Below are 18,453 nucleotides of genomic sequence, written 5' to 3' on the forward strand. Positions count from 1 at the left end.
TTTTCTGAAAGCTTTGGCAAGATCTACATTCTATAAAGATATAGCCAGTCCCATTGAGTTTTCTGTTAGATTAGCAGAGGCTCTTAAAATCTTTGAAGAATAATCTAGCGCTCAAAGGTCCATTAGCACAGTTGAAATCTCTTTTATTTCACACTTTTTTTGTAATACATTTTCATTTATTCATTTGACTGAAGTGTTTCTCTAAAGCAACTTATCATTGACTTATACAGCTGGGTCATTTTCCTGGAGCAATTTAAGGGAAGTAAGGGTACTACAACTGGAGGTGGAATTTGAACCTGCAATCTTTGGATCTATAGGCAGTAGCATTAGCTACAACACTATGGGCACTGTTTTGTTCAAACTGTCACAATAATACTGTGAAGACAGTTAACACTAGTGACACTTTTTTCTAAAAAATAGTACTTAAAAATGTAAATGAAGATTTTAAAAAAATCATACGATTAAGATACGCACTATTTTTTTCAGTCACAATACCAACAATTCAGCACCACCGAATACTGAGAGGTGGTAAACTGGTTGGATGAATGCCTCATTAGGGTAATATGTTTATATAAAGTTGTTGCTTCATGAAGAAAAGTGAGTTGTCTTGCAAGAAAACTATTCAACTGCTGTCTGAATTACAGTACACAACTGAGCATGCTAATAAATAGTTAAACTTCATATGAAAATAGATGGGAAACTAATTTTGAGAATGTTTACACATAAATTAAAGCCTATGAAGTAGCAATAGCTTCTAACATCTTAATTTAAACCTCCAAATATCCATGTTTCACCAAGGAAAGTATATTACACAAATACAGTATGTATCCATATGCTTGCATAGCTACAAAAGTAGATCTGTAGGATAAAATTTGAAATTTGTGTCCTTAAAGCAGTTTGATTCTCTAGCAAAAACACATTTGTAGACCCTTGTTTTGGAGGATTAGGATTATTAGAGACTGCCATTTGAAACATCTGAAGTAAAACTGTATACATTTTCTTGCAAATGAGTCAGTTATTTTCAATTATTTCAATATGATTTAAGAATACTAAGACTACAGACAAATTATTGTTTGGTCTTGGTTTCACACAATCATAAGTTCACAGTACATCAAGTCTAATAAATTCATATTAGTCAAATTACTAAACACAGGCTGACTTTACTAACCAAAGTGATTTATGAAAAGTGGGAAAAAATTAAATTAATTTGAAATTCTCCATATGGCTCATTTTGTAGGAACACAATGTGCAGGTGTCTGTGTTCTGACAGCCCTTTTACACGACGTTCAGCTGCTTCTTAATGTAGTGGCGCACCAGTTTCTGCGGCCGCATCTGGTAGTCGTTGAGGGTGTCATGGGAACTCGTCATCTGATCCCCCTTCCGGCGGTCCAGCAGGGTCACGCACACCACAGCCCCTGAAGGCAACAAAGGGCCTTGGGATGTCACATAAACACGGAAAACACCTGTCCCACAAAGTCCCTTTATCTTGTGTTTAGCGAGATGTCAAAACAAAATTCAGCAAGACAAACAGAAAAACCAGAATGCAAAGGAACAAAGGGTCGGCAAATTCGAAACACCAGTAAAGCCATTAAATGTAAGTATAAAGATTTCAAAGCATTTGATGGAAGTTTGCTTGCCCGTCAAGGCAAGCGCCTTGTGCCTTTTCATTCCCCCTCCACCCTCTCACAGCTGCACATTACTGTCATCAGGACCAGGTACATACAGCATCTCTACACTTTAAGGCATTGTAGTACATGTTTAAATTTTCAGATCATTTGAAAATACACTTTTCTCTAGCATTACATTTATATTTATTCATTTAGCAGACGCTTTTGTCCAAAGCGACGTACATCTCAGGAAAAGTAGAATTTATGCGTTACATCGAGAGAAGGAGACATAGCTGCAGACATGAAAGACTCAAGCAAACCTAGTTCGTTACCTACCCCTTGCTGCACCGAGGTTCATCGTTCGAGTAGGTGCATAAGACACGTGAGAGAAAATTGTGTTTATTGTTCCTTTACTTTTTGTAAGGACCTTTGTTCACTTTTGAACTATGAATTAGGGTTTGTGCATGCTGCAGAGCGGGGGTGCGGTGGTGCATTGGTGCAGTGGGTTGGGCTGGGTCCTGCTCTCCGGTGGGTCTGGGGTTCGAGTCCGGCTTGGGGTGCCTTGCGATGGACTGGTGTCCCGTCCTGAGTGTGTCCCCTCCCCCTCCAGCCTTACGGTCTGAGTTGCCGGGTTAGGCTCCGGTTCCCCGCAACCCCTTATGGGACAAGCGGTTCAGAAAGTGTGTGTGTGTGTGTGTGTGTGTGTGTGTGTGTGTGTGTGTGTGTGTGGTAAGGCTGTGTCTGTAAGGACACATTACAACCACACCTGGTCTGCTGCTGCTTAAAGATAAGATAAGAACACCATGGGAAAGAAAGAACTAACCCCCACAGGAGGAACACACAAAGAAAGAAGTCATAAAAGACTAAAGTCATAAAGACTGAACTAATGGCTGTTATTAACCCTACCCTGCGGTGTATAAGTACCTGTATTCTGCCTGCCCTTGGTGTAACTCTCCCAGGAGGCTCACCCGTGCGCATGTATTGCATTAAAGAATTCTGTAACCTGAGAGAGAAGTTAATGTTGTTCTTTCCTACCACACACAGGATAGACAATACCCTCCCACCAATTTTTTTTTTTTTTTTTTTTTAAATATTGTAAGATACACAAATAAGCATGCACAAAGCCAGAGTAGTGGCTGAATGAAGGTTGTATCCGGGGATTCTTATGGAGTTACGATGCGTGAACAGTTACACCGTAAATGAGCTGGAGAGATCTTGGGCGAAGTGGATCTGGAAAAGGTGAGTTTTCAGACCCTTCTTGAATATAGACAGAGTTTCCACAGTTCTGAGTGACAGAGGAAGGTCGTTCCACCACAACAGAGCCAGAACCAAGAACCTCCGAGCTTTACCTTTCGTGCGCGGGACTACCAAGCGGGCAGAAGTAGACAAGCGAAGGGGTCTGGCTGCAGTGTAGCGGTTGACTAAGTCTTGTAAATAGCTGGGAGCAGTTCTATTGATGCATTTGCACACAGTAACCAGGGTTTTGAATTTGATTCGGGCAGCTATAGGAAGCCAGTGCAGAGAAATGAGTAGAGGAGATACATGGGAACGCTTTGGCAAATGAAACACAACTCGTGCAGCAGCATTTTGTAGAAGCTGCAGAGGTTTGATGGCATTAGCATTCATTCTATGTTGAAATTCTCTTTTAAAAAGCCACTCTTTTATAAGCTGCCTTCATACAGCATATATCTGCAAAAACTGGAGGTGGCACTTCCATGATTTTTCCCCCAGGACAACACTTGGACTCTTGGACTCAGGCTTGTTGTGTTTGAGAACACGGGACTGGAATGTTGTTAGGGGAAAAACAGAACAGAGATAAACCTACACAACCTGGAACTCCCAACTATGGTCCCTGGTTGCTTTCTCTCTGCCCCTTTTACATTGTGAACAAGATGTTGAAGCAAGCAACCGGGAGTCATGGCAACTAGATGTTTGTTTACAGTAACTAAGATGTATTTGGCCTTACTGTCAGTCAACTGGTTTGGTTCCTGTGTCAAAAACAGATTTTCACACGTACATGCTGATACCTCAACCTCACCTTCGACATCACTTAATACAGAACACCTCAGAGGCCCAGTTGGTGTCAGGATCTTTACTATTCCCAGTATATACTTCCCATTATAGGATATTATATTACTGTATGGCTGTCAGTTACAGGTTCTCTCCCTCCATACTGATAGAACAGAAAACTTCCTTTAGGAGCACAAAATACCTAGTAACTCACTGTCACTGGAAATTGAGGGCCTAAACTAGAGTAATCTTGGCGTTTTTGAATCAGAATCGTCATTTAGACTCCAGTCACAAGGACTTGCTTTTAACACACAACAAAAATTTCTAAAGCGCTTCCTCTCCAGATGTGATACCCAAATATTAGACCCACAATCAGTGGCAGGCTTGACTATTGCAACTGTATTCTGTCCAGCAGCCCAAAACGTGCATCATCTCCCCTCAACCTGTGCAAACCTCTGCAGCCAGGATTACCACAGATAAAAAAAAAAAACTACTGCCATTTTTCATTCTCTACACTGGCTACCCACATCTAATAAGTGTGATTTCTCCACCTACATCTTCCTGGGTTGTTACAGCAGCCTTCCAGACCAGTCATCTGGGAAGCCCTGGATGTGACTGATCTATCTGTCTTCTTCCATCTCTCATCATTGTATGTATCTAATTGTTAAACCTTGATGCAACCCAGTAGCACAGTGAGTAGCGATACTGTTTCACAGTGCCTGCGTGGTGTGTGAGAATGTGGGGTTTGATCCCTGCTCAAGTCTGTGTGGAGTTTGCATGTTCTCCCTGTGTCTGCGTGGGTTTTCGCTTGGTGCTCTGGTTTCCTCCCACAGTCCAAAGACATGCTGCTCAGGTTCCCCCATAGTTTGTGAGTGACAGGGAGAGAGAGTGTGTTCCACTGATGTATGAATGAGTGACCCAGTGTAAGTAGTGTATCTAGCAGTGTAAGTCTTTGGGTGCTCTGGTTTCCTCCCACAGTCCAAAGACATGCTGTTCAGGTTCCCCATAGTGTGTGAGTGACAGAGAGAGAGTGTGTGTTCTGCTGATGTATGGATTAGTGACCCAGTGTAAGTCACCTTGGTGAATAAGGTGTGTGGGCTGATAACACAACAGAGAGCTCATTGGAAGTCACCTTGGAGAAAAGTGTCTGCTAAATAAATAAACGTAAATTGTTTAGCGCTGTCACCCTGTTAAAAAAAAGTGCTTTATAAAAATAGTTAATTCTTCAATCTCACCTGCATGAAGCATTAGTAGCTGCTCCATATAAAAAAATCCTTTACACATTGAAGGTTTTCGAACATGAGGTTACATACCTCGAAGACCGCTGAGTTTGCACATGGCAGCAAACACTGACGACTCCATCTCAATATTCCTGACTCCAGCTGTGTAGGCCTCTTCCAAGTAGTTCTGCTTCTCCTCCTCAGTGTATGAGCAGAAGGCACCATCTAGGCGGGCTTGACCTGACAGTGTTTGAGCACATTTACTGACCGACCGTTTGGTGGTGCAATACCTTACTACAAAATTTTGCATCTGCAGTGTTTTCATGTCAGTTTTTCTTTCAAAAACACTACAACTAATTTCCCAGTCATTATCAGTCCTGAACCTGCTACTGATACATAAACAAAAAAAAAGGTTTTAATAAAAGGACGGTCAAGTGTATTTTTTTATTTTTTGATCATTTGTAAAAAAAAAAAAAAAAAAAAAAAAAAATTCTGTATCATAAAATATTCAAGAGACTCGCTCATGTGACCTCAATGGTTGGAGGATGGGTTGAGTAATATTGCTAAGGTTTTTCAGTTCCCAACCAATATGTGACAAATTGTTATACCGATACGGGTCAATTAAAAAGTCTACAAGCTTCTTACCTTCATAGAAGTCTAGGGTACACATGGTGTTGCCAATGACTGTGTCAAATTCATTTAACTTTTTGCTGCACTGGAGAAGCTCCTCAGATAACTTCTCATCCAGGTCAGTACTTCTCAACACTTTCTTTCCAAGAATGATCTGCTCAAACTGGGGCAGAAAAGTGGCATCCACCGACTGCTTGGTGATCACCACAGTGCCTGGATTGAGGCCTACGACAAGGAAGGACTCCATTACCATCACTAGCAATGAAAATATCATAATGGTAGTACCACCTGTCTGAAAATAAAGGATATTAAAAAGAAGTATTTTTAACAAAAGGGGTATATTAGGAGAAACTGAGCAAAAAGATCCTTTAACCCAATAAAATATATCATTTATATTCTGTCCCACAAACAGCTGGGTTCATACATAGGTGGGCAAAGGAGAAAAGAGTGATGGAGTACCGATTCCACCTGAGGTTCCAATGCGGATAATGGTAACATCAGTGCAGCGGGCGTGATGAAGCAGTTTGATGAGCTCATGCAACATTATTCCAATGGAGGGAATTCCCATGCCATGCTGGAACACGTGGAACCAAACTGTTAGACAGTCAGACTAACACTAAATTTATTTAGCAGACGCTTTTATCCAAATCATGACTTCCAACGAACTCAATGTAGCGTTATCAGCCCACACACCTTATTCACTGTGGTGACTTGCACTGCTAGATACACTACTTACAAGGGGTCACTCATCCATACAACAGGGGAACACACTCTCTCTCTCTGTCACTCACACACTATGGGTGAACCTCAACAGCATGCCTTTGGACTGTGGGAGGAAACCAGAGCACCCAGATGAAACCCACAGGGAGAACATACAAACTCCACACAGACTTAGCAGGGATTGAACCCACATTCTCACACACCACCCAGGTGCTGTAAGGCAGCAGCGCTACTTGCTGTGCCATCAATTTTGGGGAACAAGTTACAGGTATGAGGAAAAGCGATTTTGAACAATCTCTGAGCCAAAGAAATACCACACCTGACTAAATTTAGGTTTCATGTGAATATTATGAGGGACATGAGACTTTGCATTGGACTGGCCACTCTGTGCAGCATTTTACTGGACTGAACAGATCCATGTTCGACCTGCAGCGGGTGGAAATTTACAAAATGACCAAAATTATGAAAGTGCTGCGATATGAGTATAATTCAAATTGCAGTGTTTGAATCCTTCAACAAATGTCACGTGACAGTCGTGTAAATGAGCACTTACGCTGATAGACAACACGGGCCCCGCTTTGTACATGCTGTAGCGGTCCGTCCCAGCACAGATGTCAGGGAAATCGGCGTTGGGGTCTGAGAGCCTCAGTTCGCCAGCTATGTACTGAATAAAAGACCTCATTCTCCACGGACTGCCCCCAATGCACACAAACTGGGATGGAGAACATGGAAGAATAACGAGAAGGGATCGCTTAACTGTTGATCGCACGCCTCTCTTCTTCCACACACACACAAATATACAATTAGCAATAGATTCCGGAAGCAAAACAGCACATACCAATGGAAGGAAATAAGTATCTTTTAAAATATGATTTTTCATGAAGCAGACTGAATTACAGTAAAACTATTTCATATTGTCCTTCCACATTACATCCATTTCCCATAAATTATTTCATAGATTTTTCTACTCATCAGCAAATATTAAAAAGTTTTGAACTATTGCATAAGCCTCTTTAAAAATAATTTCCCATTCTATATTAAGAAACAGCCCAAAAATCCTTTAAGAACTCCAGGCATTTATAGTGTTAAAGGAAGTTTCTTTAAATTCGAACATTTTAGCTCGTACTTTTCTCTAAAGTGACTTACAACTTCAGGTTTGTACGCTAAGTTACTTACACTGATTAACACACATACAGAGATGGTTCATTTTTATCATCGCATTTTAGGGTGAATACATTCCTCAAGGGTACAACAGCAGGAGGTGGTACTCGGTCTTGAGTGAAGCGCAGCAGCTCTAACTCATACTATACTGTGGAGCTCATTTTAATTGATGGATCAATACAACCCCCTTTTCACCAATTTGGATACGATGCTCTGTACTGTACCGACACTGAGCTAAATTTGGAAGTCGGTGTGTGGAATGTGATGCCGCCTCTAGAAACAACTTCCAACAATGTCCAGTTTGTGTGTTTATGCAAAACATGGTAAACGGGTCAGAGCAAACCACCACAATTTGGGTGATCATGTTGGAATCCCGAGGCTTCCTGGGTAATAAGAGCAGGGAACACTTACTTTAACATCGCCAAACATTGCTGGTAAGTCGTGAGTAGCTGTTCCGAGATTGAAATGGTAGAGTATATCCTCCTTCATTGAGTCCAAGTGTGGATTGATTATGTAAGAGGACTGTGGACTACAGAGGAGAAACTAAATGAATTTACACCATTGACTGAATTCACACCGTTTCTTCACTCACAATATTTAAAGTGCTTTACTCTCCACTTTAGGGTTTTGTTATTACACTGTTTCTGAATGCTTAGCTAACAATTTCATAATGATCCATGTAATCAGCAAAGTCCAACAAAAGTTGAATTCCATTACAGTCCACACTATTCATGACATATACTCAGATGTTACAGTGACGCACAAACTCCCAAAAAATCACACTGTTGGTGGGGTCTTTACTGTTGCATACAATTCCTGGTAGTGTCAATGACTCATATTTCCTTCAGCTTACTTGTAAACTGCTGCCACTCTTTTCATGATAACGAGGAGGTGAAAAAAAATTCATATTCATGTACATCGAGAACATATGAACATCTCACTCTTGTGAATTTTTTTTTTAATACTAATTACAGTAACAGCACCCATACATTTATTATATTTGACTTCCTGGAGTGCAACTCGGAACATGTACCTTTTAGTTGAGGCAGTTTCATGCACAGGACCGCATATTTGTGCCAACAGATCCAAAAACACACTTTTACACTGCCTGGCATGCACCTGCTGACAGTATCAGGACTTTTAAGATTGTTTCTCGAACCACTTATTATTTTCTTGGCTACTACTTGTGGCAAGAAAGTTATCTTCACAGTGAATTTACATTAATTAATTTAGCCGATGCTTCTCTCCAAAGCAACTCACAGTTATTTACCCATTTATACAGCTGGGTCATTTTTACTGGAGGGTTTTAGGGTTAGTACCTTGCTCAAGAGTAAGACAGCAGGAGGTAGGATTCAAACCTATGACCTTGGGTCCAAAGTAAACAGCTTTAGCCATCACACTACCAATCTCCCCAAAACAAAAGCACAATCTGGCAGATTTTGATGATGATGGCCAACAATCAAACTGTAAGAAGCTGACGCAATGAATTTATCGTAGTTACGCCAGTTTCGTAACAGTAAGTAAAAACTGTTATTTTCACTCCTTACCCTTTGCCTGCACGCTTTTCTTCATTAAATCCTGCAGCCATGTTTCTGAAAAGACACGGTAACAAACATCACCACTGGTTTCGACCCCCATTTTCATTTCGCTACAGTATGTACTCAACCATGCGGAGAGTTCCGGAGAAGAGGCCTCCTAGGAAGACCAGCGCACCATTTGTCGTCGAATGCGTTGCTTGCTGGCGTGTCCGTGCCTTTCACCACATGTGGAAATTTCGACAGTCAGAACAAGTGGTCCTTGACTTCCCTGTCAATGATTACTGCAAACTTCCTGGAGCTCCAAAACACACTGGGCTCCTCCACTTACACACCCACCTTGGTCAGTTCCCAACTCCTCCTCTTTTTGTTATTCCCAACCCACCTTTATTCTGTAACAGCCATCAAATAAATCGCAATATGATATTACAAATAACAATACTCTCAGTAATATAGGGTCATTTTAAAACATTTAAAGAATATTTAAAGAATACAGAGGTGACTTACTTTATGCTAATGTTAGGGTCTGTAAAATTCCCTCCCCCCCAATGAGGGTTTTAAAAAATTCTCTCTACAGCAGTGCAATCCCTGCTGTTCACTCAATGTCCCAGGTCCCTTATTGCTCCTTCCAGCTTTATTATATCCACTTGTTCTCCACGGCAGCTGGACGCCTTTTCACGCGCAAAGCGCCAGCTTCTCTTACTTTCCCGCCACTTTCTGACCACTTTGGTTTCCATGGAAACGACGCGCTTCCCGTTCGGTCGCGTTTCGTCCACTGGAAACAGGTATTAGAAAACGAAAAGCTTCAGGAAAATGCGTAATTTCACGAGGGTGTTTTTACATGCGTGTTATTTTATTCATTTTGCAGACGTTTCTCTCCAAAGCGACTTTATGATATACTCTAGTCACTACTTTTCAGCCCCACACACCTTATTCACTAAGGTGACTCAGTGGAACACACTCTCTCTGTCACTCACTAGGAGAACCTCCACAGCATGTCTTCGGACTGTGAGAGGAAACCCCCGCAGACCTAGGGAGAATATGACTCTACACAGAGACTGAGCGGGGATCGAACCTATGACCTCTCGCACCACCCCGGAGCTATGAGCAAGTAGCGCTACTCGCTGTGCCACGGTCTGTTAAACTTGATAAAAACAGGTTAAGTAGCTCCGTAGTTCGCCGACTTTAAGCATTAAAAAACAGACTGGAAAATAATTGGAGATGTACAATAAAATCATAACACAGCTGACGTAAATACTATATATAATCCATCTTGTAAATGGAAGTGGAGCCGGTGTAAATACTGTGGAAGACGGCACGTTTTCACCATTCCAGTAATAATGTAGCCGTGTGGTGGTGTTTGGTGGGAAAAGAGTGCCGCTTTTTTGCAGGGTAAATGAAAATGTACAGTACGGCTACGTGCAAACAGAGCGATCCATATGATATTTGCACAGCGACTGCTGTAAATATGATATTTGGCCGTACAGCTCATTCAGGACATGATGATGATTAGAGCCGCAGGCGGCCGAGGGGAACAGACTCACCTGTTCGGTTCACTGGTGAACGGTGCCACTAGACTAGTGCAGTTGGCTGGCTCTGTGAACCCGGCGAGCGAGTAAATCATGGATGCGCACTCGAGGTTCGTCTCTTCGGCAAGAAGAGACGCTCAGATCGGCTCTGCGAGCCACTTCGCGAAGCCAAAAAAAAAGTCGCACCTCACCGCTCGCGGACTAATGAAAACTGCGAGTCAATAGTACGTCTATGTATTGTGTGTGTGTGTGTGTGTGTGTATGTATATATATATGGAGGAGCACGTGTCCCTGTGGGAAGACCCCCAGCCAGTTACTGGGGGCTGCGGCTTCTGCTCCTTCTCTAAGGTCATATCACAGCTGGGATCTCCGGCTTCAACATCCGGTCCGAAATGCTCTCCTCGACCGGAGTCACGTAGGATGCTGTTCTGAGGTCTAGGCCGCGGAAACTAAAGCACGATCCGGCAAAGTGAGTGGTACTGCTCGGTTCTGGCACTAGACTAGTACTTTAGATACCTTCAAACAAACAGCACATTTGAACCTTACAAAAGGTAGCAGATAAATCACAGTTCAGTTGTCGGACACTCATTCAGAGCGTGTATAACACGTGGTTCGACGTTCAGCTCTTATGTAATTAACGTTCATATAAATGTGTGGTATAGTGGACGTATAGCATGTTTACTATAGTGTGTGTATATAATACACACACACACACACACACACAGTATAAAGTGACGTAAATACAACAGATCTTCCCGTGGAGCGCAGTGAGAGAAACTCCGTGACGTCACCACGCACCGTACGTTCAGTGGACGTCCACACTACTGACACTGATATTGACAATATTCCATAGGTTTTGATGGGAATTGACACGCACTGCAAGCTTTATAGGGAAATAATGCAAAGAGAGCAGCAGGCATTTCTGCAAGTGTTCTGTCACCTAAATGGCTGATATGGCCTGTAATAATACTGAGGAATTGAAGTATTACCACAATCATTTCAATATAACAAGATACGCTTAAATGGAAGAAAACATATCCGCTGTAGTCTTGCTTAAATATATCTGCAAGACAATCCCATGTATACGCGAACAGAAAATGAGATGAAATTAAGCAGAAAACTTAATAAAATGGTCAAGGTATTTCACAGTATCTTTTGGGATTTCATTTAGCTTACACTTTCCTTCGGATTCAGTACAATTTGTATCCACCATCCATCTCTCTTTATATCACTAAGTTGGTAAAATGCTGTGAATTACAAGTCAAAAGTAGACATACTTGTGAGTTAGTAACAGTTCATTTGTGGGGAAAACATTTTTTTACTATTTAATGTGTACACTTAGGGTTTAACCTTTGACCTGGTAAAATAAAGGGCAGGAAGAACTGGAATTAGAAAAGATTTTAATTTTTTTTTTTTTTTTTTATTTCTAGGAAGACACAGCCACAAAAGGGTATTTGTTCCCATGAATGAGAACCGTAAGAGTACAAATCAAAAGGATAAGAAAAACAAAACACACAGCATAGTGAATGAGCCAAAAAGAAGACGGAAACACTATATACTCATCATACAGGTTGACTGCTCGATGACTATCAGAACTCCTCTCCTTTTTTGCCCCCACTGAAGTGGTCACCCTCTTCTCTCCTTGCACGCACTATGGAGCAAGTTAAATATTAATAACCACAGGGCTTTCTGTCTGAAGAGCTTACCTCATGTATATTTTCCAAAATTACAGAACCAAAAATTAGTTTTACCAATTTCGTACATGGATAGTGCAATTTATTACTTCCAGTTCTTTTCTTAGGAAATATTACTTCCCAACAACTTATTGCACATGTCCCAAGAAGGGTCGCTGCAAGCCAAAGCCCATCCTGGAGACATTGGGCGCAAGGCTGAAAATACAGCTTCCAGAAAAATTATTTTACATTACATATCATGTGTTTGCTGAAAAGATTTTTGCAGTTCACACCCAATTGAAGGAGCCTCCATTATACTATGTTTTCTTGACGACCTCCTTTGATACTGACATACTGATGCAATCAGCTATGGTTTTACTATGCTATCCATAGTCAACATAATTTTGACTAAGTCAGCATTACATTCTCCACAGTGATACAGAGAGTGCAAACTGTTGGATCAATGGTGAAGAAAAGTTAAAGATCATGTCATAGTGCATTTATGCAAAAATAATACTTAAATTGCAATGCAATTGCCTATGTTTTTAAAGATCAGGTTTTTAGCTATTGCCCTAATGAAAACTTAGAAAGGACTTTCACAGTACAAAACTGCACACCGATGTGATATACTGTAATTCTTTTGTGCAAAAGGCAAACAAGGAATTTCTTGTCCTCAGGCTCAATAATGTTTAGATTATATCTGCATTACTTACATAAATTAATAATTTTAAATAATTTTTCACTCAATAGTATTGAAGGAAGAGATATTAGTTGTGTATATATATTGCAAATGAGATCCAGGTAAAAGGTTTAGCAGAAACGGTGTTCCTCAGTTCAAAACTCTTCATGCGGATGGATCACAGAAAGATGTTTCTACAAACAAAGCAGAGACATACTGTCAGTATGTGGCACTGAATGCCAACTTAAATTTAGCCAAAAATGAAAATATTAAATACAGACCAACTGTAACATAGATATGCAAAAATCACAAGAAGTCATTTCATGATGCCCATTTTCTACCCATTACTGCAGTCTATAATTTGGTACAGTGACCTCTCTCTCAGAACTGCTGAATTCCTTTCAACACTCAAGCAGGGTCTCAAAACCTATTTCTTCCAGACCCACTTCTCTCCTAATCACAGTTACACAAATTTGTATCACACATCTACCACAACCATGCGTGTATTCTGTATCAGATTCAACTCTACCATGTAAGCAAAGCAAAAATTTTAATACCAGGCAAACTAGCTGTGCTTCAACAATTACATTTCTATATAAAGTTCTGCACCTGTTGTGAAATCTATTTTTGTCTACTCTAAATCACTTTGAAGAGATATGTTTAAATGTAAATTTGCCTGTTCTATAAGGGTAAAAAATAAAAGCATAGTATTAGTGGTGCACAAGCGGTCTAATGTGGTGCAAGAGGAGGCAGACGGGAACATCCAGATACTCTGGTAGACCATAAATCTGTTACTAGTTGTCTATTTAATCTTTTCCCCCATACAGTAGAGACCGAGAAGAAGCCTGACAACACATACAGCCAGACTCCTGACCCCACACATCCTGAAACACCTGCACCCTCAAATGCTTCACAGAGTGTGTTTAAGTATGCCACTGTCAAAAAACAGTTTCACCAGCCTGAGTATCTTACCTCGTCCTGTCCACCAACTATATTAAGACAGCAGTTATATTATTACCCTGCTGAACTGCAAGAAATAAGGTGTCATAACACTTAAACTACACATCATTCACAGACAACAGTATGATGCATTTATTGTGCATTTACCTGTCACAACCAGAACTCCTATAACAAAGACAACCTTTAGAATATTCAGTTGTAGAACACCAACATGCAAATGTTAATTTCCAAGGGCAATAAATACATATTACTGCACAAAAAAAATAAAATTGTAATCATGATTCTGTTGCTGAGCAGATTTGTACTTGGACAATATGGTTGTCTTGTAACAATTTATCAAATTTACACATTCAAAATACACTACTACATGTTCCATTTTCCTCATACTCACATGTAACAATCTGTGGGAACTGGGGATGTGTTAGAAAAACAGTACTGGCATATCAGGGTCCCTCTGTAAGGGAAACACATTAATTGCACCAAAGGAAACGGATGAGATAAAACTTTTTTCCGCCAAATTTCTTCAAGGTTACATCATTAGCATTTAGAAAAAACACCTGTATGTACACATGATGGCATTACCTGTAAAAAGTTATACAAAATGAAATGTGAACAACAGAAACAGACATACCTGAAACCATATACCTGTAAACAATCCCCCAAGAGATGCCAGTAATTTAAAAAATAAAAAAAAGACTAAATTAAAAGAAAAAAATCTCACCGGCTTCTCCAAAACAACTGGATGATCTGGCAAAAAGTCAGGTTTCCTTTTAGCAATTGGTGAGCTGGCCAGTTTTATCAGAAACTCTCTGCTGTAGGATATTCTTTCTGAAAGAAGAAAACAAGGAGACCTACCTCACTTGGAACATTTTTATTTAAATGCTGATAGCTAATTGGTGGTTTAAATCATAACTAGCCTGATACTAAATTACATCACAGACAGCTTAAAAAAAAAAAAAAAGTTCTACATTTGAAATGACTAAGCACATCAAAGATGTAGGAAACAAATTTAAAATGTGGTTAGGGTTATTTATAAAATATTACTGATTTGAATATATATTCCAAAACTCTGCAGCACTTATGTATACCATCAGGTTACTATTTCCTGCAAAGCAAAATATTTACTTGTATATATATTTTTTTTTTTTTTTAAATATTTGAGAGTAGTTCTATGTTCAGCAGACTAAAGAGTGATTATAAAATCTCACAAGTTACCTTTCCTAGGTCCTTGACTAGTGTGAAAGTGGATAATTTCATAAAGCTGATCCACCCCAATTCCACTATCCTAACAAAGACAAAAAGTAAAAAAATTCTATTGTGAAAGATGTAATTTTCATTAGTGCAACAGAATTATCACAGGCAACAGTGTTACTTAGCAAATATACTGTAAGTATATGTGAAACTGCTTATTGGCAAATCATGCTTCTATGATGTGAAGAAGAGGTTAAGGTCATCAAAAATGGTACATTTGTAGGAACACGTGGATAAAATACATACTAATATGGATATTCATATACATTGAAGAATATGTATATTAAATGTCATTTATTGTACACTGAACTGAGTAACAATTGAAAAATAAAGGAGAACAAGAAAAAACATACTGGTGTTTTCTCTGTGAAAGGACAAGCCATCTTTTCAATTTCTCCATTTCTCCGGGGTTCTAATTCCAAAAAAAAAAAAGAGACATAAACAAAAGAAAACTTGGTTGATTATATATAGCAAAAAAACAAAAAAAGGAAACAACCGCAGTAAAATGAATGGTTCTTTATGACATACTCTGAAAATTCAGCCTATGTAATAAATCTAATCAAGTGTCCTGCTCAAAGAACCAGCAAATTTAGCTGAAGCCAGGACTAATCTCCAAAGGCACCCAAGCCAAAGGGTTTTTAAAAAAAAAAAAAAAAAAAAAAAAAAAAACCATTGTGACACTAGAAATAATCGCCGTCAAACCAGTTGATCCAGCCATATGATAGTGCGACCTTGGCAGGCGAAGAACTTTCATCTGAGAACCCATTATTAAACTCATTGATACAGACACACAATATGCTCAACAGTCACTGAAACCAAAGTGTTTCCAGATTGATACTTTATAGGCTACATTGTCACCGCACATTAGCAAACAATGGGTTGCATCTTTCTATCTATCCACCTGTGGTGATGCACTACGTTTATGAATAAAACGGGACAGCTGGTGGCATAGTGGTTAGAGCTGTGGTCGCGGGTTTGAATCTTACCTGTAGTACCCTTGAGAAAGGTACTTACCCTAAAAAATTGCTCCAGTAAAATTACACAGCTGTATGAATGGGTAAATAATTGTAAGTACCTTAACACCACAAGTCTCCTTGGAGAAAAGCAAGCTAAATAAACAAATGTAAATGTCAAACATGTTCACCAGACTGTGGGGTCCCCCCCTCCCCACATCACCAACAGGACCACTTGCTTCAGAACGATGTACGGATAAACCATCGAGTTTCTAAGAAAGTTTAGTCTAGAGGCACACAAATTCTTGCAATGGGGACCACGGAAAGCACCCCATGCTGGATGACAGCAAACGATTTGTGTAAAACAGAAATCTTAAGTTTCACCTGTGGTGAAAGGGAAATGTGTGAAATTCCATCAAAGCACAAAACACACACAGAGACCCTACCTTTTGCCCTCTTAGGGTGCGTATAAGATTGAAAAAAAAGCCTCGTTTTAGGCCAGTTCGAATTAAAAGCAGTTCATTTCAGTTGATATGAATGATGAAGATGAGAGGAATGATTGAAACACTTTTTAGTCGTTAATTACCCAGGTCGGCGTTGAGGCGGCGCAGGGGCCTGGCTGGCTGGAGGTGCTTGTTTCCGATCCTCCTCTTGGACAGCTCCACATTTCCACTGAAACACAGGACACACACACACACACACACACACACACACACACACACAGAGTGTACAGGGCAGCTTTCCAATGAACACGACGAATGGAATGGCAGATTAACTGTTCCATATCGAGCCGCAGTACACGAAACTAAACTAAAGTTATAGACAGAATTTAATCGCTAACTAAGCAGACAAATTAGATTCCTGTATCTGTTCGTTAGCTTTTCCCGACACATTTTCAAAACATCCATTTGTGTGATTGTCAACGGCGTTTGTGTATTTCGGCCTGTGTACCTGTCGGTGCCTAGTAATAATTGACACGATTTCAGTTTCCAAACACTCCCAACTACTAGTAGTAGTACATCGACATATCTGACCTGACACGGAAAAAGGGGAGCCTCCTCCCGCCCAAACAGACATTGATTTGGAATAAACGGTGGGAGTGACTTTTTTTTTTTTTTTGTCGTTTTTTTAATCGAGATTTTCCACATGATTTCAAACGCATGGCGGCCGCTGCCGAAACACGTGCACGCGTGTTACCTCGTGCTGGTCAGAACTTCCATGGCGTCTCGAGCCCGACACGTTCTGCTAGGTTACATGGAACGGGTCAGAAGTACCCCCTCTTCACGCAACGAAGCCCCGTCCTCGGTGAAAATGAGAATTGGCCCCAGGAGTCCCACCCCCACCTCCCGTCGTGCCCCGTTTCTCCCGGGTAAATCCGGGTACCTGAACGGCTTTCGACAGTGTGTGAGTAATGAGTGAGTTTTCCTTCGTCATATTACTTCACTTACGGGTCACTAAGTGTTGTTAGGTATTTTTTAAAAGTCACAAATACCGTCCCGCATTCCTAACTTTTTTGTAAATTCACGTTAACAGTCCCGTTTAGTTGAACGCACTGTGAAGAAGATACTGAATTATTGAGCAAGGTGACTAGTAGACAGCGTCAGAGAACTCCATTTTACGTCAGAGCACCGTAACACCCTCGACGACGGGCAGTTTGTAGTCACTGTTGACCTGAAACGCATGTCCTCGAACACACGAGAATAAGGGGAGAACCTGTAAACTCCACACTCGGATTCGAACCCACATCCCAATGCACAGACAGGTAGCGGCCTGGGGGCGGCGGCAGGCGCTACCCGCTGCACCGCCATGCAGACTCGTGGAACATTCATCATTGTGTACCTGTGTCATGTGCATTTTTATGAAGTAGGATTAACTCACCTTTCACCACCATGTCAGTTATTCTTCTTAATTTTAGAATTTCCACTCCTTCATTGACTAAAGGCACAAGAACAAACTGACCGCCCGAGATTTCACGCTCGTACTTGCAGTGTATTTCTGAGGCCTGAAGGGGGCGCGCCACTTCTCGGGTTACCGCACTCGGCACACGCACAGGTTCATTAGGAATTTAAATCATTTAAATTGTCATTGTTTCCCCGCAACATTCATTGGTGTGTCAGCAGTTTTATTTCAAAGCGTCTCATTAGACTGAGAAACTAGTATTTGGCTTTAGATTCGTGTCTCTGTGCGAAATTGCTGTCATCATCTCATTTCTCCCCAGCAGCACTGCATTGGATTTCAATCATTTTTGGGGATGTAAGTGAAATGAGAATTTGTGAATATTTTGTCCTTAGTCCAAACTGCCATGTAACAAAGGGCAAGGTGTCAGCTTCAAGAAACACTTGCATTTAGCGGATGCGTTTCTCCAAAGCAGCTTACACTGTTAAGCAACCTAGAATTTTTTTTAATCCATTTAATACAGCTGGGAAATTTAACTGGAGCAATTGCAGGTAAGCACCTTGCACAAGGTTACTACTGTTGGGATTCAAACCTGCAACCTTTGAAGGTGACGATAGCTTCTCTAACCA

General features: G+C 40.6%; 2 protein-coding genes across 6 annotated transcripts; both read right to left on the reverse strand.

Annotated features, from left to right (window-relative positions):
* Positions 1–247: 247 nt before the first annotated feature.
* On the reverse strand, positions 248–10,600 carry upp1 (uridine phosphorylase 1). 5 transcript variants are annotated; one of them, XM_018740594.2, is made up of 8 exons: positions 10,428–10,600; positions 8,896–8,940; positions 7,760–7,877; positions 6,741–6,899; positions 5,927–6,041; positions 5,483–5,692; positions 4,931–5,077; positions 248–1,415 (listed from the first exon to the last, which is right to left on the reverse strand). In XM_018740594.2, exons 1-8 carry the CDS (start codon positions 10,505–10,507, stop codon positions 1,276–1,278), a joined length of 1,014 nt encoding a protein of 337 aa, XP_018596110.1. In that variant the 5' UTR covers positions 10,508–10,600; the 3' UTR covers positions 248–1,275. The 5 variants fall into 5 exon arrangements, with proteins under 5 accessions (XP_018596110.1, XP_018596113.1, XP_018596111.1 ...); XM_018740597.2 differs by lacking the exon at positions 10,428–10,600 and adding an exon at positions 9,391–9,606; XM_018740595.2 differs by lacking the exon at positions 10,428–10,600 and adding an exon at positions 9,062–9,205.
* A 1,395-nt stretch (positions 10,601–11,995) lies between these two features.
* Positions 11,996–17,255, reverse strand: gra (granulito). The gene is made up of 7 exons (XM_018740673.2): positions 17,126–17,255; positions 16,515–16,600; positions 15,329–15,387; positions 14,940–15,009; positions 14,446–14,552; positions 14,116–14,178; positions 11,996–12,958 (listed from the first exon to the last, which is right to left on the reverse strand). The coding sequence occupies exons 1-6, from the start codon at positions 17,146–17,148 to the stop codon at positions 14,146–14,148; spliced, it is 378 nt and encodes a 125-aa protein (XP_018596189.1). The 5' UTR covers positions 17,149–17,255; the 3' UTR covers positions 11,996–12,958; positions 14,116–14,145.
* Positions 17,256–18,453: the final 1,198 nt, after the last annotated feature.

This window comes from Scleropages formosus, chromosome 18, assembly GCF_900964775.1.
Source record: "Scleropages formosus chromosome 18, fSclFor1.1, whole genome shotgun sequence".
Classification (NCBI taxonomy): domain Eukaryota; kingdom Metazoa; phylum Chordata; class Actinopteri; order Osteoglossiformes; family Osteoglossidae; genus Scleropages; species Scleropages formosus.

Bases quoted from the DNA above. Each gene is read 5' to 3' on its own strand.
- upp1 (XM_018740594.2), bottom strand. From the start codon at position 10,507: ATGATTTACTCGCTCGCCGGGTTCACAGAGCCAGCCAACTGCACTAGT. The intron at 5,078-5,482 runs GTAAGAAGCTTG...AAACACTGTCAG, and splicing joins TACCCTAGACTTCTATGAAG to GTCAAGCCCGCCTAGATGGT. The intron at 1,416-4,930 runs GTATGTAACCTC...TGTTGCCTTCAG, and splicing joins CAAACTCAGCGGTCTTCGAG to GGGCTGTGGTGTGCGTGACC.
- gra (XM_018740673.2), bottom strand. From the start codon at position 17,148: ATGGAAGTTCTGACCAGCACGAG. The intron at 16,601-17,125 runs GTAACACGCGTG...CCTGTGTTTCAG, and splicing joins GAAGTTCTGACCAGCACGAG to TGGAAATGTGGAGCTGTCCA. The intron at 14,553-14,939 runs GTAACTTGTGAG...TTCTTCTTTCAG, and splicing joins TAGTCAAGGACCTAGGAAAG to AAAGAATATCCTACAGCAGA.